This window comes from Ixodes scapularis, unplaced genomic scaffold (genome assembly GCF_016920785.2).
Source record: "Ixodes scapularis isolate PalLabHiFi unplaced genomic scaffold, ASM1692078v2 PGA_scaffold2__306_contigs__length_199485367, whole genome shotgun sequence".
Lineage (NCBI taxonomy): Eukaryota > Metazoa > Arthropoda > Arachnida > Ixodida > Ixodidae > Ixodes > Ixodes scapularis.
The window spans coordinates 60792686-60816852 of record NW_024609857.1 but is presented as its reverse complement, the minus strand read 5'-3'; the positions used below and the strand labels follow the sequence as shown (position 1 = coordinate 60816852).

General features: G+C 44.8%; 2 protein-coding genes across 5 annotated transcripts in view; one reads left to right on the top strand and one right to left on the bottom strand.

Moving 5' to 3' along the window:
• LOC8039750 overlaps nucleotides 1-4409 on the bottom strand; it is a 54686-nt gene extending 50277 nt beyond the window's left edge. Inside the window, exons 1-2 of one of the 2 annotated variants that reach the window (XM_040222164.2) lie at nucleotides 4207-4408; nucleotides 4030-4122 (exon numbers count right to left, since the gene is read on the bottom strand). In XM_040222164.2, the coding sequence (XP_040078098.1) occupies nucleotides 4030-4122; nucleotides 4207-4247 (134 nt within the window). In that variant the 5' untranslated portion in view covers nucleotides 4248-4408. Of the gene's footprint in view, nucleotides 1-4029 lie in introns of both variants that reach the window. The other variant, XM_040222163.3, reaches the window with a different exon arrangement.
• Nucleotides 4410-5140: 731 nt separating this feature from the next.
• Nucleotides 5141-24167, top strand: part of LOC8039752 (serine/threonine-protein kinase Warts) — an 82423-nt gene continuing 63396 nt past the window's right edge. The window contains exon 1 of one of the 3 annotated variants that reach the window (XM_029987502.4): nucleotides 5141-5414. The gene's annotated coding sequence lies outside the window, so the exon portion shown is untranslated. Of the gene's footprint in view, nucleotides 5466-24167 lie in introns of all 3 variants that reach the window. The other 2 variants (XM_029987501.4, XM_029987500.4) reach the window with 2 other exon arrangements.

Below are 24167 nucleotides of genomic sequence, written 5' to 3'. Positions count from 1 at the left end.
CCCCCTTCTCCTCCTCCTCCCCTCATTCTTTAATATGCTCCGGGGGGGGGGGGGGTGTCACGTGACTTCGGGGAGGGGGTCACGTGACCTCGGGGAGGCGTGACCTGGGGGTGACCTCAAGGCCACGTGACCCCAAAGGTGACCCCCACGTGACCTTGGGGTCACGTGACCTCGGGGGGTCACGTGACCTCGAGGGGTCACGTGACCTCAGAGGGGTCACGTGACCTGGGGGTCACGTGGGGTCACGTGACCTTGAGATGACCTTGGAAGGGGTCACGTGACCTTGGGGGTCATGTGACCTCGGGGGTCACGTGACCTTGGGGAGGCGACCACGTGACCTCGGGGGTCACGTGACCTCAGAGGGGTCACGTGACTTGGGGGTCACGTGACCTTCAAAGGGTCACGTGGGGTCATCTTGGGGTCACGTGACCTTGAGATGACCTTGGAAGGGGTCACGTGACCTCGAGGGGTCATGTGACCTTCAGGGGGTCACGTGGGGTCACGTGACCTTGAGATGACCTTGGGAGGGGTCACGTGACCTTGGGGGTCACGTGACCTTGGGATGACCTTGGTTACGCCGACGGCGACGGCGACGCCGCTCAAGCCGGGAACGGGCCCCTAAGAGCTGCGCTCTAAAACTGCGTTGACACATAAGAATGCACATGGCTCAAGGGCAAGCAAGCTAGTGGCAACCAAACATTTCAACTATTTTTTGAGCTACCCCAACAAACTATATTTTACGAATCACCGGCCTTTACCCTTTCTGGCATGCCATTCAGTATCGTGAAATTCAGAATGGTTATTGCGAAATCGACAAATGAAGGTGACGCCGAAACCAATGTTCAAATCTACCCGCGCTTTTCAGTGCCGTGATGTCATAGGCAGACAGGCTTGCCGGTCAAGCAAAAAGTCTAGAAAACAGAGTATGACACATATTTCTCTCATGTTTCTGCGTGGGCGCTGGAGCAGCGTATCCCCCAAGCATTTATTCCACATCATCAAACTTTTTGTAATCAGTTGGGAACAAGCTAGACTGCCCAAAGAGTGAACTTCCCATGGAGAATAGAAGGGTAGGAGAGGGCATGACGTCGGCCGCGTAGCCTCCACAAGCCATGCTCCCTTGACGCCTCGCCTCTTTCTCATTTTCCTCCTTACTCTCCTCACTTACCATGCCAGCGTGACCACATCACGTGACCGTAGCTAGCCTTCGTCTTGCTGTGGGGTACTAGAATACACCACAGTCTAGACTGCGACCTGATAAAACCTACCGGACGGAGCGCGCGCAAGCCTGCAAGGAGTACTTCTACAATCAACCATCCATCTCACACGTGATATGTCACGCGCACCAATCGCCAGAGAGATCTGAGGTCACGCTGGGCACAAAATCGTTTAAACTTTTTATGACTAAGCTTCACCAATATTGCAACGTGCCCCCTCCTAGTACTTCTAACCTCCTTCGAACTTCCACCCACTGCTGGCATCACTTTTTCATTGTTGCCAGTAGACTTTGTTTGAGAAAGATGGCGAGGATAACAGCTGTAAATTCAATAACTTCACAAACAAAATATTTTAGACCAATATTTGGGTTACTCGTTCAGCTGGGTGTGTTGGTGTATTTGATCAATTTTGACGCAAATCGGGGATCATGAATAAAATGTTGGAGGCAAACTTGTTGCCTGGTTAATTACCAGAAGAATTAGTAGGACCCGTAAATCCTTCTTTACAGTATCAGTCAGTACATCTTGCAAATTCTTGACCCTCCCCCTCTTAAAATTTTGGTCAAGTGACGATGGATTACAAACACATAGCCAAGTCCACAAACTAGCTAAGTGACAGCTATATGTAGACAAAACGTCAGAGCATCCTTCCACAATAACAGTGATCATGCAGAAAAGGAGGTGGAGGTCCAAAATGTTGAGGTCAAGACTGTGACAAAAACCAACAACAACAACAAAGGGTTGTTGTTATTTTTATTCCAGTCTCTACATAGTTCTTGCTGGTTTTGCCTCCTCGTGCAAAAATATAGTCTTGCCTCGTTAATATGAATACCCCACTATAGAAACAATACTTCTGGGTACATAATAGTTAAATACATATTTTTGCCTCGTTATAATGAACAACTCACACTATGGGTGATTCTTGGGAGGAGCCGAACTTAAAGATCTGTGCGAACAAGGGCAAGCCTGAAAACCCAAACTTAACCCAACTGTTGGGCCAGGCTTGAGCCAATATATAAGCACCCCGTTTGGGCTTGGGTAGGGTTTGGGCGTATTGATTTCAAGCTGTGGCGGGCTTGGGTGGGGCCGGGATTGAGGCCTTGGGGCAAGACAACCTGACATTGCTAAATCTAAGAATTCAATATTAGGAACTGCGGTATACTACCTCAAAACGTTTTTGAACATGCAAAAAGAAGCGAAAAGAGGATGCCAGTTATAATGCAGAAAATGTCAACGCAGGTTGATGACGCCGGCACGTAAATGCCACAATAACTAAACTTCTGTAGCAAGTTTCATCCTCTGCAATCAATTTTGCTTGGTAGGTGACTACTTGTCGTGAGCTCGTTTTTGTTTCCTATTCAGCATAATTTGTGTTCTAGACTTTATTCGCAGGAATAACCGAATGATGCCAACTACACCCTTCTTTATTTACAAATATTCCCTTCCATAAAAATGCACTAATGTGTAAAATAAATTGCTGTTGTTTCATTTACTTGAATAAGTGGTGAAGTTTCGTAAATCAAGCCTATCTTCTGATATCCACGCGATCACTATAGACACGGCGCAGATAAAATATGGCTTTGTTTACATTTTTGTTAAAACAGGGTTTGATTCCAAGCAAAAGTTAATTCGGTTTGCTGTAAATTGTGGTTTGCAAACAGGAGGTAGAACTTAATTTAAAATATGCAGATGAATGAACAGTACTGATTCAATAAAATAATTGTTACAATTCCGTCCAAAGTCAAAATCTTTTTGGAGCCGCCGGGATTCAAACTCCGGGTCTCCTAATTAGCAATCAGGTATGCTAACCACTGCACCAAACACGAAAAAAAAGGTAATCGCATGTGCCCAAGCGATTTCTTTTTTTTTTTCTTGTGAATCTCAGAGTGACGGTCACTTCCACTCCCAAGGATGACATACATCCTTTTCAGAAGATGCTAGGAGCCAGCCAGCCATAAAACATACTCTTTGTTAAAAAGGTGCGTTTGGGTCGGGCTCATGTTACAAACAACAGTCGGGCTAGGGTCAGGTTCGGACTCAATACTTATCCGTTGGATTGGGTTCAAGCTGACGTCCACGAACCATAGTCGGAATCGGGCCAGGACTCAACTGGGCCAGGTCGGGTCGGGGCTTAAAATTCCGGTCTGATCTGGACTCTAGCAAAGGTGTTCATATAAGCGAAACATTGCCTTTCTCACACGCCTGTCGATGCCTTTTGCATAACCATATATGGAATAACAAAAAGTGGCATTCAAGACTGCAAAAACTTATTTATATAAAAAGAAAAGAAGTTATATGTAGCACTTCCATATTTAGACTTAATAAATATCGATGTTGCAAAAGCAATGAATTTTCTAAAGACCATAGCATCCCTCCACTTCTCGAGTCGTTTGTGCGTCCGACTGCCATTGGAAAGCTCCAGCAGCGATACTCGGTTTGTGGGCTCACCTTTCTTGAGGTTTAGAAAAGCAGACACACGGGGGTGCTCTGTCAATCATCTGGTTTCTATTCCAGAACTTAATTTTTTTTCTATGCAGCATGGTCTAGGTAGAACGTATCTTCGTCCCTCTGCGTCTGAACCATCTAGTGCAGGCGAGTGTGGCTTTTAACACCATCAGAGCCCGACCTGTAGACTTCTGCAACTGACCACTTTTACTTCATCCCCAACCTTTTTTGTCAACCAAGTTGTCCTGCTTTTATTGTTCCCTTCACTTCACACATCAACTGTAGACCCGAGAGAGATAGGGACGAAAGCAGAGAACAACGTCGGTCAAAGACAGAGCAAGAGTTGAGACGGCCGAAGAGTTGTCACCTGCTTCTCCATATAGCGATATTACGCAGGGCAGCAGCTTGGTCCAGAATGGCTCTGCTGAAGAGGTTTTGGTAGACTCTCTCCCATTCATGCCTGCAAACGAAAGATGTTTTGGGAGCGCTGCGTAGCCATGTGCGCGATACACCGGTCGAACAACAACGGGTACTGATGCGGTACCTGCTATAATATGGAACGATTCGGAACTCTGTAGTCGCCATGTGTGCTCGGTGTCAGATGAATGCGAATAAGCGTAATTGGTTATTCACACAAATGTTGCCGTAAATACACTTCCAACCACAGGCCACAGTTCGTCAACAAACATCAATCGATGGGCCGCGCCATTGCTGCGCACGCGCAGTTCTCCTGGTTCTCCACGCACCGCGTCAGCGTCGTATGCATTTTAAATGTCGTCAGCTTGGGCAGATGGAGCCACTGCGGCGCACGACATTAAAAACATATTTAAAACCGAAAAAAAAAAAAAACCCGCAAAGCAGTTTGTTTGTTGCGAAGCAGAGTTCGTAACCGATCGATGCTAATTCGTAGCATCGCGCATCGCTCGATTCTCCGATGCGACTGCAGCCTGTCGATTTGAGCGGCCGACGTCGTCCGTTTGTCCCGTTTGTCCGGACTCGGTCCGAAACAGATCGACTTGGTTCATTAAAAGCGGATGCATTCCAATTCAAAGCGACGCTTACCCAACGTAATGGTGTCTTTTTTTTTTTTTTTTTTTTGCTTTTATTTATTAGCAGCAACGTGCAAGCAGCAGGGCACAAGCGGGGCCCGAGCGAACGCGCCCGTCCCGTGCGTCCAGGGTGTGCGTGACTGCCGGCGTGCAGCGGCGCTAAAACATCCGAGGCAGAGCCAAGCAACCGGGGCGACCTTTCTCGCAGCCGCAAGAAATCAGGCAAATGCGAGCGTTTCTGGGCGCCAGGCGCGCGAGGCAGGGGAGCGGAGCCACAGGCACCCATCCATTTCAGACTCGAGAACTCGAGAAGTTCCAAACAAGTCACGTGGGGTCCGGAGGAATGCAAACTATGCGGGGGGGCGGAGCGTGCGTCAATCACGCCTGTCACGTGATCGCACTGGAATGTCAACAATGTGGAAGGTGGGAGGAGCCTGTACGCCACTCAAATTCGGCTTGTCCATGCATTGCCGTCGGAACGTCTCGTAAGCGGTCGACGATGGTGTCGCGGTGTTTTCGGCGACGTGCGCGGGTGTCGTCGTGTGCCTGACGACGAGGTGTGCTGGTGAGATCGGCCCGCAGGATACCGCGGCGGCAGCGTTCTTGGCCCCTTCCGTCGACGACGTGGAATAGATGCTCTGCTGCGTCCTCAGGAGACCATGTTTTCGAGTGCAGTGCTCGGCAGCGTGGTGACAAGTGCACGGTGCGTCCACCCCCGGCACCCTGGATTACGCTTATCTCGATAACCACGTAGGTATGTGCACCGCGAGCTCGGCCGCCCGTGCCGACGCGGCCCAAGTGCCTCGGCTTCGGCAGTTGGAAGTTAAGCAACATGGCGACTGCCGAGCTAGCAAATTGGGGTTAACTTTGAGCTCTGTCGTCGCATCGCGGCCTCGTTCGACAGACCGCAACGTGCGCCGGAACCCCGTGCACGTCTCCGGGGCTCGAGTCCCGAGCACGGCAGTCGCGGCGAGCTGCCGCGAGCAGTTGTTGCGAGCTCCGCGCGCACGGGGCCGCCTGTGGACGCACATGATCGCCGCTAAAGCTGTTGCGGAGTATCACCGTATCACGTTACCAGAAAGCAACACGTTGGCTTCGCGCTCGCTCACAACGTGCACGGATGCTGACGTGACGCTTTCGGCGTACCGCGGAACGCTGTCAGTGTCGGTATTACGAGGGCCATTGCCGAGAGCAACGGTGCGCTGCGAGTGGTGATGAGGGGGGGGGCTTCGCTTTTGTCGATTCAATCGCTAAGCCTAATCGGGTCTCGGTTTCGGTCGAAAAGCACGCCAAATGGAAATGATAGTGCCGAGACGGGTTCTTGCCTAGTACATCGTTGATGGACATTACGCGACTCAAACTGCAGTGTTCCGCCGTGTTTTCCGACGTCGCCAGTGCCGCGGAAAATCGACCAGACGAAATTTATATTTTGAGTTGTCTGCAGAAAGTCCCCCGCCACAAGCCGCTGCGGTTGCATCGCAGCAGCTGACAAGCGGGTGGGCCGTGTGGTTCAAAAACCGCTTGTCGCGCCGTGGGACGTTGGAATGCAACGCTGACGGCGCCGGGAAGTCTGTCGCGCCATGGTCGACGGGGAAACACGCACGCGTTGCGGACACCGGCAGCAACGCGCGGCAGCAGGAAGCGTGTCAATGCGTTTTGCCCCGTCGGCTGCGAGCGGGGTGCCCGAGTCTCGCGCGGCGGCGTTAAATCCCTTGAGCCGCGCTGCGTGAAGGTGGTCGCCAGTGCCGCTAACCTCGGTCACTGTTTCTCTGCGAACGAACAAGCGGTCGCAGTGTTGGCAGTGTCCCCAAAACGAAACTCGCGTTGCCCTTCGCTCCGTCTGAATAACCTCTCCGTCATGTCCAACCACGTTTGAGGTGCCTCACTCGCCTAAACGATCGCTAAATTCTGCTCTGTTTGCGTCGCGTTTTCTTCGCTACCGTTTGCTCGACAACTCTCCTTTCTGCAGCGGCAGAGTTGGCAGTGCGGCTGAGGCTTCGTACTCGAGGGGCTCATCCGTCGGTCTTTGCTGCACCGTCGGCGGACCACGCTTGGAAGAGCGCACTGATGCGGCAGCGAACGAAAATTCATAAATATTCCCGGCTTCCAGCACGCGCTCGTTGCTATCCGTCGTGCTTTGGCCCTTTGACTGCGCGTGCACGATCGAGGCGCCGAAGCGTTGTCAAGGGCCTTCCTGTCCCCTCATCCTGTCAGTTCCGGACGGGCTTCCACTGCTTCCACTGCATTCCAGCGAGTGCTGCTGCAAGGAAAGCACCTTCGCGTTCTGTCTCGCATGAGTTCGGAGACTTTCTTGTGAGTCGCGTTCTGCGAACGCTTGCAAGTTTCCGTTTTCTAAAGGAGCTTCTCCGTTCCGTAACAATCGAGGGAATGCCTCGGAGCAGCGAATCGGAGTGAAACGCAACCACTAACGACGTGGGACTCGAGATGTGGAAATCCGGTCGGACAGCTGTTCTTTTCGGTCCTATCTGGGACGGCCATTTGTCCGGGAAGCGCGCGCGCCCGTGGCTAATAACGCTACAACGGTCTCGGCGAGTGGGCAGCGCGCGTTCATTGCTGTCATTTGGCGGCGGCGAAGTGCGTTGACGCCGAGTGATAATCACTTTGTAATGCGTTTGAAAAGAGCGGCTCTCCCCGGCATTAGGCGTCGCTTTCCGAAAGAACCGCGTTTCCCCCGTCCGCTCCGGATGCCTCGCTCCTGCCGAGAAGGCCCTCCATTCGTGTGCGCACCGAAGCTTACCCAGAGGTGGCTGCGTCGTGAGCGGTGACGAGGGCCCAAGCTGGCTCTACGTTTGTTTCACTCATGTTCGAAAACAGGGGAGAGGCGGCATTTTGTATGGGGGAACACGCTCCAGTAAGCCACTGGTGTGAGATGACAACCGCTTGTCAGCTGCTGCGACATACCACTTGGACATACCACTTGCCGCGTTCGGTTTACCCGCACGCGGTGCACACTGTCACATTCACTTGACGAGTGCAACCTATCTCGGAACACAACCGGAAGTACACTGCCCTGCTCTTCTGCAGCAGGCTGGTGCAGGTAAATCGAGTGAGCCTAGTGTGTTCGATTTACTAGTGCAAGTTATCGTAAAACACATACAGATAGTACACTGCCCTGCACCGGTGCGGGCTGTTGGTAACTGAAACGAGCCCACTAATGCACAATTGACCCCGTAAGTGATGACGTCACAACTTGGCGTCTGGGTCCAATCAAACCGTTGCTATGGGCTAATGCGTGAGACTCCACACGAGGCTAGATTTTAGCTTATAAGTAAGTAAGTAATTTTTCGTAAGCAACCTAACTTCTTGATATCTAATTATGAAGATGTTCTTGTCATCTCAGCGTCGTATTGCAACGATGAAAGCCATTTCTGATGTGTTCCACCACTGTGTTCCACTCCGCTTTGCTTTGGTAGCAGACGACACAATAGATTTGCTGGCCTCTGTTGCAGCGGGCGTCTTCATTGAATTGTGTCGGTAAACGAGCAACACAAGCAAGTGAATCGCCATGGCCGCAGAGGCCTCCGCAATCTGCGTTTTTTTTCTGTGAAGAACCCAGTTTAGTTCAGAGGGGCGAAAATTCCGTAAAATCAAACCACGTCATGCAGATCAGTTACGACGACGAACTGAAGTGCATTACCGGGGTAACGCCGGCCAGCATGAGAAACAAATCGTACGCCGTCGAGATAAGTCGTTTGTTATTATTATTATTATTGAGGTTGTCAGGTTATTAAAATATTGCATGTCTATCGCAATTTCGCAATTTTTTTTGTATACATTAAATTTAATGGATGTGCTCTTTCGGTGAAGATCTCCATCGAACCCGCGATGTGAGTACAATCTGTAATAAACTCACCTTGTTTTTTATCCAGTTCTTTCGAGTTTTGGGGTTTTGCGGAAATCTGAAGAAAACTGCAAGAATCTTTCTCCACGCGATGGTTACAATCAGATACGAAGCACCCTCCCATAGCGCGAGTCCGCAAACAAAATTTGGGATCTTTACCGATCGCCTGAAGTGCTTTTCTCACGGGTGCATTGCAATCTTTTAGCTGACAATCATCTCGATCGACGCCCGGACTTTCGATAAACCATATTTTGCATCGCACCCCACTATGAATTCTTATAAGTGTCTGCAAAAAACAAAACAAATGCAATATCAGAATATTGTTTTTATTCACCCGATTCAGACGCCGGCGCCGGCTTGGCCGGCGGGCGTATGGCAGACGGCATTCTTCTTGCATTCGTCGTCTGCTGCAGGTATCTTGAGGACCGGAAGTTGCAATCGTAAATATTTCAGAAACAAGCGATTACCGGCACACTTCTGTCGCAACATATATGACATTGAAGCTTTCTATATCTGTGATTTTTAGAAGTTTAAATCCTACTCCCGATTTTTTAACAGTCGGGTTTTCATAGGGAAACCTAGCCACATGTATTTGTCCATAACAACGACCCTAGCAACGGATTGTTTGGACCCATGACGTCACACTTACGGAGTCAATTAGGAAGCCTTTAGTGACTGAGTTTTGAGCAGTTGCTTTTTTGTGCTTTATTAAAAATATGTCACTTTAGCAAAGGATTGATTGGGTAGTCTTCCAACACCAAAAAAGATCTAACAAAAACTAAAAAACGTTTTTTTTTTTGGGGGGGGGGGGGGGGGGGGGGGGGGGATGTCAGTGCTTTTTTCGAGCTCCTCTCTATTTGTTTTCAATATCTTTTGTCACTGTATCCATTTAGACATTGTTATGGTGGGAAAGCTGGAGCATGTGTCGGTCGTGGTTTCGAAGCAATTTATGTTGAGGCTCTGTCTCGTAAGCGTTTTTTGGGCGCATTCAAATTATTGAATGCCTGAAGTCAGTTGAGGGCCAGCTTGTATTTACTAAAGCCCTCCTTGCATAATCCTATCCCGTTTTAGCTGGGGTGAAAAAAAAAATAACTGATGCAACATACTTTTTTTTTGTTTGTAAAAAAAGCAATAAGAATGACATACTGGAGAAGTGCATGTTGGGTTGACTCTTTACACTGGTTGAACAAAAAGAAAGTGAGCTGGTGGTGTTTGGAGAAATTATTATTGCTACTCCTGCACTTCATGCTATGTCCAGAAAAGTCAGATGGTAGATAGACACATAACCCCTCACATACTGTACTCATATCTGTAGCATTTACAGATAGTAGATTCTTGCAACTGCAATAGGTGTAAATCAAAGGCAGATGAGCCAAATCATCTTCATCAGGGTAAAACATCTTGTTCTCTATAAACTTACAGATTTAGATCACTTGCCTACTGTTATTGCTTCAATAGAGGAACAAACTTCTAACATCCTTACACAAGCCTGACAGGCTCTGGTTATGTTGTTAGCTGCACCCAGCCGTTTTACGAGCTCACCACATAAAAGTGCCGCCGTGCTCGTGGGTGATGCAGTGGTGTCCGAAATTTCTTTCCGAGCTTCGCTCTCTCAAAGGTTCCGTTTTGCATAGGTTAGCACTCTCCGTGGCTGCTATGTAAAGGAAACTTGAGAAACGAAGCGTGCTCGCTATATTCCGCTGCAGCAGACTATTAAAGGATACACGGGCAGGCAGCACGTGTGGACGGGGCTTGCCTATCACATTTCAAGTGTGCGTGTCGAGATAAATTCTTTCAAGCGGACGTGATGCCGATCTTACGTTGGCTTCAAGTTTTATTGCCTTCCTGCTGCTAAAGTCGGCAGTGGCACGCGTGGCTTTGCGTCTTCCTCGAGGTATGCCTTCACTGTATGCAGAGCAGCAGGAAAGCGATTTCCCTCATTGTCTGCCGCTCCCTCTCTCTCGAGCACTGACTCAGCGACGTGACGGGCTCATTGAAATGCACAGATGAAGCTGATGGTGAGGAAGGCCAGTAGGTGGGCAGCGTCTGTGGCACACCTACTACCCTTTTTCAATATATGCGGAACTTCCTGATGCTTCAGGAGAGCGGCAGTGTTAACGGTCACAGTTCACATGATCATCTGCTGCTATCGGTTGTTATCTGTTAGAATGTGAAAGGACATCTCGTGTGTGTTCTGCGTCTAGACATGCTTTCAAGGCTGCACTTTTTTCTGGGACATGCTTGGAAAGGTCGACTTCAATTAGGTCTGGGGTACAGTTTTGATTAAATTATCTCCAGAATAGCACTAGGTTGCACATTGTTTTGCTTGTTATTTCGAGCTTAGTTGGTCGGACCGCCTTTCTATTTGGGCTTGCTCAATGTTGTATCTTAGTTACACGCGGGTAGTCTTAACTGTGCAGTTTGTTTCTGTTGAAGAAGTGAATTCGAGCTGGTGGTCCAGGCTTGTGTTTTGAGTGTAGATGGTGTGTTGAAACAAGAAAAGCACATGTTTACAAAGCTCTGTGCAATGGCTGTAACATTCCAGTGTGTTGTGGTTTTGTTGAGAAAGCTGGTCTAAGGTGACGTCTTTATGACTTTGCCTAATGGTAGCGGTTTTCTCCAGTATTGCAGGCAAATGACTAGTAGGAAGAAGCTAGTGTTTTCTTCCTAATGTTAATCTTATTGCTTTGGATTTTGTTTGCTCTTCACAAGTGTAGTGCAATCATGTCATTGATTGTGCAGTTGTCTTTTGCTTTTTTTTCTCTTGACCCCAAATTGTTTCAACCAACTTGGGCCAAAATTAAAAATAAAAGTTGGTGTACGCTAGCCATGTAGGGCCAACTCAGTAATGTTCACAGTCTTATAAAGCAAGTCATTTTTTGCGATGTGCAAAACTGGCTAATAACACATTAACTAGCTAACTTTTGAAGTATTAATTTGTGCACAAACCCTTCAATACAGAAGTTGTAGAGCATGTTGAGAAACGTCCCGTGTCGTTTTCATCCAGGTAGTCTGTGTAATTATTTTTTCAAACTACAAAAAAAAAAACAAAAAAACATGCAAATTAAATAAAAAAATAAAGAAGTCACTTTTTGCTGTGGAGTGCAATGTCAGGACCCTTAACTCTTTCTTTTTAAAGCTTGAAAAAATCGGACACGAAGAATATCTTGATGGATATGACACACTCTACAACTTTGGTATTGGAGGGTTTGTGCACAAATGAATATTTAAAAAGTTAGATAAATAAGCTGTGGTAATTGATTCATTTATTAATTCAATATTACCCAGGGCTTTACATAAAAAAAGGGCATACACAACAAATATTCAAGAGATGGAAAACAGAGATGTGAGGTTGCTAAGTATTAAAAAAAAGTGGCAAGTACAGCTCTAAAACTGGATGATTCCTGAATATTGACAATATTTTCTGGAAGTGAGTTCCAATCTAAAATTGATAACTGAAGCGGTAAAAATATGAAAAGGTTTGTTCTTGGTGTGGTCAAATAAAGTTTTTGAAAATGGTCTGTACGTGGTGATATGTGATGTGCCGCCAGGCAATACAATTCTCTCTTTGATGGGCAGTGGTAATACAAAGTGTGCAGGGAGACTAGTCTGGCAGCTTTCGTTCTGTCTGCTAGTAGCGGAAGGCGGAGTTCTTTTTTTAGTGTGGTAATGCTAGTGCGCTTATAGTTTTAAGGATGAAGTGAGTGGCTCTATTTTGTACTGATTCTAGTTTCTGTATTAAGTAAGGTATGAGCACAGGGGTCGGCTTCATGCCAACTCAGTTTGACTCGCGTAACATGCACATGCTCTATTTTAAGACTTGGCACAAGTTAGCTGAAACTCTCTGCATTAACCTGTTTGTATTGTGAAAATATTTATTGGATGAACAACTTATAATTTCTGTACAGTGTGTACATTCTAAACTGTTCTTGAGAAGAATATGTGTAAAACATGTAGATACAACATTCCAACAAGCCCATGTCCATCTTTTTTAGTCTGCTATCTCGGATCAGGTTTTATAAAATATTCTGCTTTTCATTCCACACGTCTCTCAAGTTGACTGCTTGCACCGGACGGAGACAGGCATTAGCATTCGTCGCCACAAATGTGTGACTCGCTTTCCCCCCCGCCGTACAGAGGACAAGACCATTAACATGTCCGCGCGTTAAGCCACGTCGTCTCGTAACGCTTTATCTGTCTGACACATTTCCACACCCGTTGTCGAAATGGGTTTCCTCCATTCCTTGGTTCCCGTCGTCGTGTCCACGAGGAAAAGAAAGGAGCGCGGCAAACAAATCGAGGCTTCCGTCGTGCGGTATGAGGAAGTCAGAGGGACTGTCAGCTACGATGAAAAGGGAGGTGCGCAGAATCCCAATCGACGCCTGTTATCAGCGCTCTGCCTCCGAGAGAACACTTTCCAATCTCCCATCGACACTGCATTGCATGGATCTTTGCTCACACTTGATAAGGTCTCTCCAGAGTTCTGTCTTTGGGCTGCATTGTAGCCGCTTTGCTTGCACGGGTCTCCTGATGTGCGCTTTTGTTGCGTTAGTCGACACCTGTGGATACATTTATTTATATATTTATTTTTGCTGCGTGAGCGGTTTGTTGTGTGTCGCATCGGAACAATGGGGCTACTGCCCTAACTGAAAGGCATTACTTTGGTTCAGAGCTTAGACAGACAGCCAGGCTGTCTGGAATATTGTAAAGTACCAAGCATGCTTCCATATGTCACAATACATGCAAAATATTAGCAAAAGACATATCGAGTGCTCACCACAGCAGACGTCTGAACTAACTGGGGTGGCCCTCTGCTTCGGCTGTTTCTCCGAGCGTGCTGTTACAAAGCAGTAAATATTTATGTCTGCTTGCCAGTGCAATGCGGTGAAGCTTTGCAGCATTAAAAATTGGGGGTTTGGTCAGACCCTCGTACTGCTGCTGTAGTGTGCCGTCTGATCAAACGAGGGTCAAGCAGGGGCCTACCCTACTGCATGCCCGTTCTGCTTTTCCACTCCCAAACACAAATGCACACCATCATTCTTTTGTGATAACCTTCAACTTTTAGGTCGGTGCTTGCTCAGTATTTTACACTAGTGTTACTGTCACGAGTTTGTTGTGTCTAATTCTTTTTGTAATATTGCTTGAAGCTTTTAGGAATTTAGTGTGGGGTGTCTCAACAGAAGTGTGACATTTAATTTTGTAATAAAACACATAATTTATTTAAGATGCACCAATGTTTTTGTTACAGTACGAAGTCTGCACAATGCAGTTAATCGGGGAACACAATATCGAACAAATGTCTCCCGCACCTCTGTTATACCTGGCCACATGATCTCTCACATTGACGACATACCTAGTTAGCTGGTGGTTATCTTATAAAATGTCAGGGAATCGTAGACTTTCTGTAGAAGTTATTTATTTTAATATTCCAGGGGCCCAGTGGGCACAATAAGAGGCATAAAAGTTTATGCAGTAAATGAACAATTGGAAGTTTTAGTAAATTGTTCCAATAACCCCGATGATGATGCCCAATACTCCTCGGACGCCTTTGCTCATGCATTATTTCATTATCAGTATTGTTGTCAGAGGTGGTATCAGAATGATCTACAAAAACTCCCTAACAAAAGAAAATAGTCAGTCCGGCATGGTAGTAGCAAATGTAGCTTGTTTTAAAGCTAGTTTTCTCGTTTGTGTTCCATGTATTACAGGAACAATATTGAAAGCTGCATACCATGAACCAGATCATTCTTGCACACTGCGGTTGCCTCTCTAGCAAGAGGTTTGTGATCTTTTGCAGCCACTCAGCTTCGTGCCAAGGAGAGTGAGTGCAGCTGTAATGGACAGCAGACGGATCACAAACTGATATCGGGGAGGGCTTGCAGGCTTGTGCAATAAGTACACAGCGCATGCCTGTATGTGGCTCCCTGAAAGTGTCAGGAATGCTGGAAGCGTTTTTAAGGCATATTTTGTTCTGCCGGCTGGTCCTGTTAACCAACCAGTTCAGTACAAGGAATTGATTGCGATTAGTGGCAATGTCCGTGTTATGTCCGGCATAATATGGAAAAAGAAGAAGGCACGCCTCGTCTTCTTCTGCGATAATCAGACAGTGTATGTGCCTACGCATGCGAGGACATTCGGTCACACCGCCATCAGGATCGGCAGTTGTGAGTGACCAGAGGAAAGCTACTCGTGCTTTCCGTAAGCGGCTCCTGATTACTCAGCACGTAACATTGGCGACGAGGATGGGATTCGAACCCACGCAGGCAAAACCTGCGTGGGTTTCAATTAAATTACCGGACTGGTAAATTATTTACCGGACAAGTAAATTAAACTATTTACCAGTCCGGTAAATAGTTTAATTTAAAATCCTAAAATAATTCTTTATTGTTTTATATAACAGCGCCACCGATAGCTTTTGGTGTTTGAAAGGATTGAGAGGAAAGGATTGGTGCCAGCATTTAGAGTGTGTGCACAGTTGGAAGGCTGATGCTTGTAACATTAGTCATTTCTTGATAATTGCAGGCTAGTAGCAAAATCCAATAGATTTTCGTTGGGATATATGTGTATTTTTTTAATGTTTGACCTTCAATTTTTTTTCCCTCCCTGGGAGAAGTTTCATATTGTATGCTTTCCAGAAAAAATTGAGTGTGGCTTTCTTGAAACCTCTTCCCCAACACAAACCTGCCCTCATTGTTTGCACCAGTGCATTTGGGAGTGTCACTTGGCTTTTCAGCATTTACTCGATTGCTATGCAGTTTCAGAATGTCTAACGTCTTGAAACTGGTTTTTATAGGAGCAACTTACAGAGCGTTACCTAACTGCTTCAGCCTAAAGTCTTGTGAACATTGCGTAGACCTTTGTAGTCCTTGGCAGCTGGTCCTTTCTCATTCAAAGAGAAAAATGCTAGTTTCACAAACGTTCTGCCTAGGGGCTTTCTATTGTGATAACCGTGGGATTAATTACCGCTCTTAGGAGAGGGCCCCAAGGGCTTGTGAGTCACCAAGAAATTCCATTGTCCCATGCAAATGGGCAAGAATGATACTACCTGCCCTGCGTTCAGAGATGCGAGATAACCTCTATGTTTTCTTTATTTATTTAGTGATGTGTTTGATAATACTAGTACCCCTATACAGGGGTGTAGTAGGAGAGGGCACAGAAGATAAAAGAGCATTGAGGAATTTAACATATGCTAACAACATTTGTAGGAATAAGCATATATGATACATTTCTTGAAAGAATGTATGACAGCAACATTTGTAAAAATGAAAAAAAATGATAACATTCATAGAAATGAACGTATGATAACATTTGAGAAAATATAACACCATTTATAGAAATGTACATATGAACAACACTTGTAGAGAAGAAGATATGATAATAACACTTGTAAAAATGAACAGCAGTTGTGGAAATAAACAAATGAGAACAACATTTGTAGAAATGAACATATGATAGCATTTGTAGGAATTAACGTAGGATAACATTTGTAGAAATGACATATGCTAACAACATTTGGGAAATGAACATATGATAACAACATTTGTAGAAATGTTATGATTACAGCATTTGCAGAGATTAACATATTATTTGTAGAAATGAGGATACAAACAACATTTGTAGAAGTAACATGTGATAACAAAATTTGCAGAAATGAACATATCGTAAGAAGTGCTCAGTTTGTGCAGAAAACTATTGAGAGGATCAGAATTGTTAATAAGGAAGAGTTACTCTTCAATATTAATATTGAAGTTAATATTGAAAAGTTACTCAAGAAACAAAAGTTACTTTTGTTTCTTGAAAGTTGAGCTCCATACTCAGCGTCAACTATTTGGTGCTACACTGTCAAGGTAGTGTAGCCTCCGAAGTGCTGCAGCCCCGCACTGCTGAGCATGTGACTTCAGTTGCGTCTCATTCGCATGCGCTCACGCACTTTGACGGAGTTGGAGCACTGCGGAGCTACACTAGCTTTGACAGTGTAGCGATAAATAGTTGACGCCGAGTATAGTGCAAGTTCTAGTGGAGATGCTAAATAAGTCTTCAGTGTTAATTGAGTTTTAAAAACAATTTAATTGATTTCTTTTTTTTTTTAATATTGGAGTTGAATTGCTTGAATGCAAAAATTATTTATGGCTTTTAAAGAAGACTTGTTTTGTTCAGTACTGGTTTTTGTAAGGAAATGTCAGCGCATTGTGTGTGCCAAGTTTGCTTTTGGTAAGGACAAAACTTATGTAGGGATGCCTTTTGACACTAAAGTTAACTTTCTTACAAACTGATTTTTGTGACGCAAGGAAAACTAGTATTATGAGCTGCCAGCCGTCCATTGGCACTTTTTATGTGGTTCTGGTTGGGTGCATTACTAGCGAATCACTGAAACAGGGCACCTATCAACAGCATGGGATTGCCAAGAAATCTTGTCATCTGGGAAATGTCGGGGGATATGGGTAAACACATTGAGAGTCGGGGAAATCTGTGAATGGCATGCTACTCTTTTGAAAGCCTGCTTTGACTTCTGTTTGAATAATCCAAAACCAACTTTTAGGTGGGTTGGTTTTATCGGCGATAAGCCAATAATTGTATGACCAGCAATGCTCCTCTTTTCTTAAGCAAATGTGATTTTGTTGTCTTTAATTCATAAAAGTGATTTCACATTGCAACAGAGAGGGTCAGTATAGGCAAAAGGAAATCTGTATGTTTGAAAGTTACTTTTAAGTCACGTGGAATTACATAATAAGATTTAGTGTTTTTTTGTTTTCCTTCTTTTAAATGAGATCACGCTTTAGGAAGTGGAACATTTCCTTCTATAATATTCTTTCCACTAATATGTTGCTCAAAAGTTGGCCTAAGAGCCGAAATTGATTCCTGAGAAACCTTTTTGGACAGTTCTCAGTTAGTTTGGAGCCAAAGAAAAGTTTACCTCGGTGGGTGACCATCCTTGCTTTACCTTTGATCATCAGCGGGCTTCTGCATTCTCATTTTTCACCAATAAACCCCAGAGGAGGTTTTCACAAATTGGTTAAAGCAGAAAAACAGACCATTTTTTTTTTCTTTTTTCTGTTTAGGCTTGCACTAAAAAGCTAACTAAAGAAAAAAACAACTAAAGTGTTTAAGGATTTTCTTTGACATTTCGTCTCTTCTGTATCGATGAGCGATGTGGACACTTTCTGACTGCACAATCTCTCTCTCTCAAAGCAAACTGTGTTTTGCATGCCTCAGGCATGCAGAACACAATTTCCTTTCTGATTATCCATTCATGCTCTGGTTAACTGATTATTTCATAGTTCCTATCACTGTGGCTCTGCTATCCAAAGTATTTTGTGGGAGGAGCTATAATTCAGCTGTATTGTAGGGAAGGTTACTTGCATTTCCAGAATTTAAGAAATGGAAAATGGTTGAGCAATTATTATCTGGGATATGAATCTTCCTTATTATGTGGGGCCTATGCACTGCTTTAACCTCGATTTTTTTCTGTAAGATACTTTAAAACAGTGCCACTCTTTAATGTTTCAGATGGCATGCCCCCTAAAGTGCTACTGTACTTTACAGATCTGTCAAAGGGTGAAAGATAGTCTTGCTGCCTCTTTATGAAAGCTGCGGTGTCAAATTGAATTAAACGTCCTTGATGGTGTTCAATCGTGAACCACAGCTGTACTTGTAACCTCAACAAAAAAGCAGTTGTGCACATTTGGCTTTTGGAGAAAGATTGGGCTCTCGAAGAAAACAGTGTTTTGTATTTGAAACGACTTTAAATGCACATACAAGTCTCTTAATTCACCACATAATGCAGTTCTTTGGCCGAATATAAGTATGGATGTTTATTCTTGCCTCCGTCGAACAACATGGCAGTAATCGTTGAACAAACTTTTCAACAACCGTGTGCGGAGTTCTATCTGCATCTATGCTTTACGAAAGGCTTACCCGCTCATATCCTCGTTGCACAGATGCCTTTTATCACACTTCAGTCTGCTGTAGTGGCGACCAGCAGGTGATTGTAATCAACTTGCAGTTGAAAGTACCTTCATTGAAGTTTTCATCTCGTCCACCGAGCATTAGATAAAGAATTTAAAGTGAGCGATATAGAACATCTTTAACATGTGGGCCTTTTGTGAACAGCTTTCATGATCTCAAGCAACAAACTCGTTCCCATTGCATTATTGCTAGTTTTTTTTTCTGCCTCTCGGGGATTCGGCTTTTTGCCGGCAGCCATCCGAGCTCCAACATTCTTCGGGCCCAGCGTTGCCATCAAGATTCAGAGCGGAGACCTCTCGCGATTTCCGTTAGCACTGCCGCCCCTTGACGGCAGCAAAGACTGCCTCGTCACTCAGCTCGTAGATAGCAACATTGTAAGATTTGCGTGCCAGCACTATTTACTAGTTGCGTCGCATATTTGCGACTATAAATGCAAAACTGCTGACTTAAAAAAAAAAAAAAGAAAAAAAGAAAGGAAGAGGAAAAGCGTTAGCCCGTAGTGACTAACAGGTTAAGAAATGCTGGGCGTGTCCCGAGCACCTTATTATTATTCTGCGGCCATTGAGATTGCGTAAATTGGCCGAGGGGAACGCCGAAGAGCGAATTGCAAAGCGAAACAAAAGGAATAGAAGCAACAAGCCACACTGTATATATATGCATAGACTATAGAAAAACAAGTGACTCGCGATGAACGAACACAGGGAAAAAGAGCAGAGCACCATTTTAGGCATAAAGGAAGTGATTATGGGAGGTCAACCGTGACATTACAAATTAATAAAAAAAAAAAAAAAATAACCATCTCGGAACGTTGTGGCAAAAGAGCTCATAACCAGCAGAGGGAGGCGCAGACCTCTGATTTATGGCGTTCAGCTGACATGGTCATGCAGCCGCAGAACGTAGATGGTGCTTCCAACTCGTTAGGTAGAGAAATGGTTGGTTTACAAGACACACAATGGTGAAGGAGATTACTGTGCCTTGTAACGCATGCTTCTTCTTTCTGGGCAGCACATACATCTTTTTTTCCAGGCAAGAAATACTTTTTATTTTTTGGGGGGCAGAGCAGGATTGTATTTGTCTGCTCCTCAGCTCTTATGACGGGGAAATAACCTTGAGTTCCCCGTTTCGGCAACGAAGAGTATTAACTGTTGGGAAACACAGTAATCCATTTTATTTCTGGCATGGCCTGCCTTGACGAAATTAAAATTCTAATTGCTTTTCTGGTCGGGGTAATGCGATTCCACCTGATGGGCTAATCTCTCAATCAATCTCGGCCTTCCTCGGCTGCTTCCACTCGTCACGAGCTGCACAAACTATTAAACAGTGGCTCGTCTTTGGATTTTCTACTTCATGAGATTTTCTAGTGTTTTTCTTAAAATCTCCTTCGTTTTGACCCTCGGAAGACTGTCACGAGCAGTTGAAAGGGTTTGTAGAAGGAAGAAACCCGGAGCTAATGAAGCACTCTGAGTCGTTGACAAGTTCCTCCCATCAGATACGGGAGTGTGTTTTTGCTAGGTTCACGAAGTAGGAGAAATGTCCATGGGGCCTGTCCGGAGCACAGAGAGAGAGACGTTCCGAGATTGGCAGCCCTGATTGGGCCCTAGAGGCAGTGTTTTTCCTCACATGGTTTGGGGGTCAAACTATGTGCTGTTTACAAACCGTTTGTTTGTTCGTATGACCGACTCGGCAGTTCTGGTCCGGCAATGGTGAACCCGTGCGGCAATACTGACATAGTTGCTTTAGTTGTTTCAGACCAAAGGTTCGATTCTGGCCTGCATTCAAAGGTCTTTAAGATATACGTGCTAATTGCTTTTATGCGCAATATTTCATAGAAGGTCGTTGTAGGCAACTATAGTCTTTAAAGGTGCAAGTAAAAGTGACTCAATGTCCCTTGAGGGTGACAAGCTGTGACAGTGGAAAATATGTGCGATAATCTCCTTGGATGTATGCACTTGATAACCGGTGGGAAGTGGAAACCAGTTATTGCAGCCTATTGTAAACTCTTTGTCGGTTGAAATTGTTGTGCATGAAGCAATTTCCTGGTACCTCTCGAGCTAGTGGCTCATATTAGCTCATCAACTTCCTTCGGAATTCCTTCATGTCTCAACAGTATTATGCCAGTTCCATCTATTTGAGGCCTTGGGTTAGATACTGCTCTGGGAGCAAGGGGCAGTAAAAGCAACAAAATTCATTTATGCATACAGGAACATGTGCACCTTTACCAAAAGCTCCTAGTGACAATTCCAAGTACATTTTTGCGAATAAAAAAAAAATCAAAGGGATATAATTCAAGGCTATTGTGACAGGCATTTTTTTGATAGTGAGTGTAAAAATTATGAAGATACTGCTGGTATCAGTACTGTGCACCCTATTCAGTGTGATTAGAGGAGGGGAAAAAAACAGCCGGACGCAGGCCAATATGTTTTACTCTTGTACAAAGTAAAATAGTGCAACCATGTGAATACAAAAACTTGGTCGCTATTTCTTTCTTGCAACATCTTATCTTTATTTATGAAACTGATCCACCCAGATCATCAAAAGACGAGATGCTGCTCTCTAGTGGCAATGTGGTGGTTAAGCAGCTTTGTGTGTTGAAGTGTGGGGTAAAGCATGATTCTGTCCCGTGTGTGCCTGAAAATACACATTTGGAGCCACGAATGCTACTGATAAATACAGTATACTTTAGAAATAAAGCACATTTTAGATGTACAATGCACGGTCCCTTACCCAAGGGTTCTGTTCCCTCATCGTCCTTAAAGGAGATGGAAATGAAAAATAAACTATTAGACATGAAATGCTGTAGTTTAAACATTTGGTTTGTCCTGGAAACTCTGCCCCTAGCAACTGGTCAGCTGGTGAGAACTTCTTGAGTGCTTGACTTACTGAGGGCCAGAGAATATTGCGGAATCTATTTCTGGTACTTTCATAGCTTCCTCCGAGGTAGGCTGGGCTGTACCAGGATTCTAATAAAAGTGATAACTCTGAATGTAAACAGAGCTCTGATGGCTTGCAAAATATCTGTGTTTGTACTTGCAGATATCTTACAAAGTATGCGAGGGACTTAAGATAAGCGGTGCAGGATGTTTTTGCAAAGATAAATGAGCACAGACCCGTGTGTCCCAACACTATCTGAGTAGCCAGGTTTATTGGTGACCCTCCGGTCTCGTTTAATGGTTCTGAAGGTGATTTAGTCTCCTGCAGTTCCTGTTCAGGTTGATGGTGCAGTTTCTTGAGATGGCATGGTTGGTAGTCACTTGTTTGGCTGGCCTGTGTAATGAGTAATAATGATGTTACAATGGTAATGAGTAAAGTGTGCTTATCATTACAGTCAGTTGCTACTGCTTGTCCCACGTTGGTGATGGTCTCCGGTGTGATATAGTGTAGAAACGGTCTTTAATTGTCTCAATACTACATTTTGCTGCAGTTTTATAGCAAAGATCATAAGTTGAGTGTTGAGCAAAAGGACCACTTTTAAGGGCTGTAGACAGAACAGAGGTTATTGCTCGAAATCGCTAAAAAAAGGATATAATGTCATAAAAAATGGTGCTAAGGTGATGAAGCTCTTAATCAAATTATTAATCACATCTGCAAGTGTGAACATCCTAAACTAATTTAGGAAACTTCCTTTGATACTTTCATAAATTTTATAAACCTCATTTACCAAATTAAATTTGATGAGGTAATGAAATGGAAGCATGCCACTGTTCCTTAAGGTTCAAGACCAAAGTACTGCTTATTCCTAACTGTAAAAAAGTTTAAAAACTCGAGCTCGGGGGTGGTCCAGTTGTGCCATGTGTGCCATTTTGATAAATTCCTACTAGCCTGCGCCTAGTGCCACTAAATAAGCTACGCTTCAGAGTAACGACACTTGGCCATATTGTGGCTTAAAATCATGGTTGCCAGTTATCTGAAGCTTCATCTGAAATCACAGGAAATGCTTTTCCGCCCTCCACAAATGTTTAAACCGTTCGCGACAGAGCAAAGCAATATTACATGACCTTCCTAACACCAAATCTAATGCTGAGGAAGTCACACTTTTGAATCATGACGATCGGCCCATTGCGTCTGTTCTGCATACGAGCCAAAATGGCGATGCCCACAACAATGTCGGGGAACGGAGTGCCAATACTCTAAGCGCAGCTTATCTAGTGGCTCTATCTGCGCCTTGTTGAGCCCAAAGGGAAAAATCTTGCCAAACTGCACCAAACCACTTATCTGCGAACGAATTGGCTTTATGAAGAGTTTTAATTTTCATCTGACAACTGTGGGAACTCAGTGGGGTTTAGCCATCACAATCCAATCCAGGTTTCCGGCACCACTTCATTGTTTTACACCAATTTTACCATAAAGCCCTAGCACTGTGTGGTTTATTCAGTTTCAGGTGCATTTCGGAATGCACTGCTGGAGATGAACCAACCCAAGTAATTCTTTCATGCTCTTGCACATGGTTCCTTTTCTGTTAGCATGCTTGCTTTCTTACAAATTGTTCCTTTTTATTCATGTCCAGTGATGTTAATCTTTGATGGTCCTTCTCGTTGCTAAACTGTCTGTATGTTACGGAACCCATAATATTTTTATGGAATAAAGTTTTGTGTACTGGATGGGATTCTTGGGCAGCTAGATCGCAATCAAGACCGAGGGAAGGCAAAGCAAATTGGGCTCTAAATGGTTTCCACACTGAGAGATTGTCAGGAAGTGCCATCATAAATAAAATGTTTGTCACAAAGCATGTTGTCTTTTGGAGATATGAGGTCTAGAAATTGCAGATTTTCGTGTCATGTAATGCGTCTCTTTATTATATTGAGGGTACATTGGTACTCCCCGTCGATTTCTCGATGGTGATAGTTAGCACTTACATCAAACCTGCTAACCTTTGTCCACCAGCACTAATGGAAACAAAACACAAATTTGTCTGAGTCTGTGGCAGTTTTATAGCCATAGAAAATCAATTTGGCTAGTACAGTATGACTGCTTGCTGGGGCTTTTAATGGGCACCACAGTGTATTGATTACAGGAATGCAAGTCAAGACCGAATTGCACCAAACTTATGTAGGTGCTGCTCTAGAGCTGCTCCAAAATGTGTACTTTTTTTTATACAAAGGTGCTTTAAAACAACATTCTTTTTGCTCCGAAAATTGCTTCAAAATCAAAACTCACTGAACCGCCCCTGCAAGCTATGAACTTGTCCTTTACCGAAATGGTCACCTAAAAGCTTGCCAGTAGCCTTAAAGGGCCCATGAAACGAATTTTGAGTTGGGATAAATCATTTTAGATTGGGATTTTACTAATAGCGCATCGTTTAGTGGGCCAAAAGAAAAAAGTTAGAAAGTCACAAGCCTGACTTTCAGCGCGAAAATTTGAAAACAAAGCGGACTATTTCGTACCTCCTCCCCTTCGCAAGCTCTCTGCCTTTTCACTGTGATACATCCGCGGTCCCAAACGCGCGTCATCGGATCCAAACGCACGTCACACAAAACCGGACCTCACTTAGTCCCTTCATCCGTAAGCTGACATTGTGGTGGAAGCTACGCGCTTGCCCGACAAATCAGCCGCCTCCCTTTCATCACCTGACCTCATTCTCTCCACGTGGGTATGCGCGAAGGCAAGTGTGGCTGGCCCAACGAGCACGTA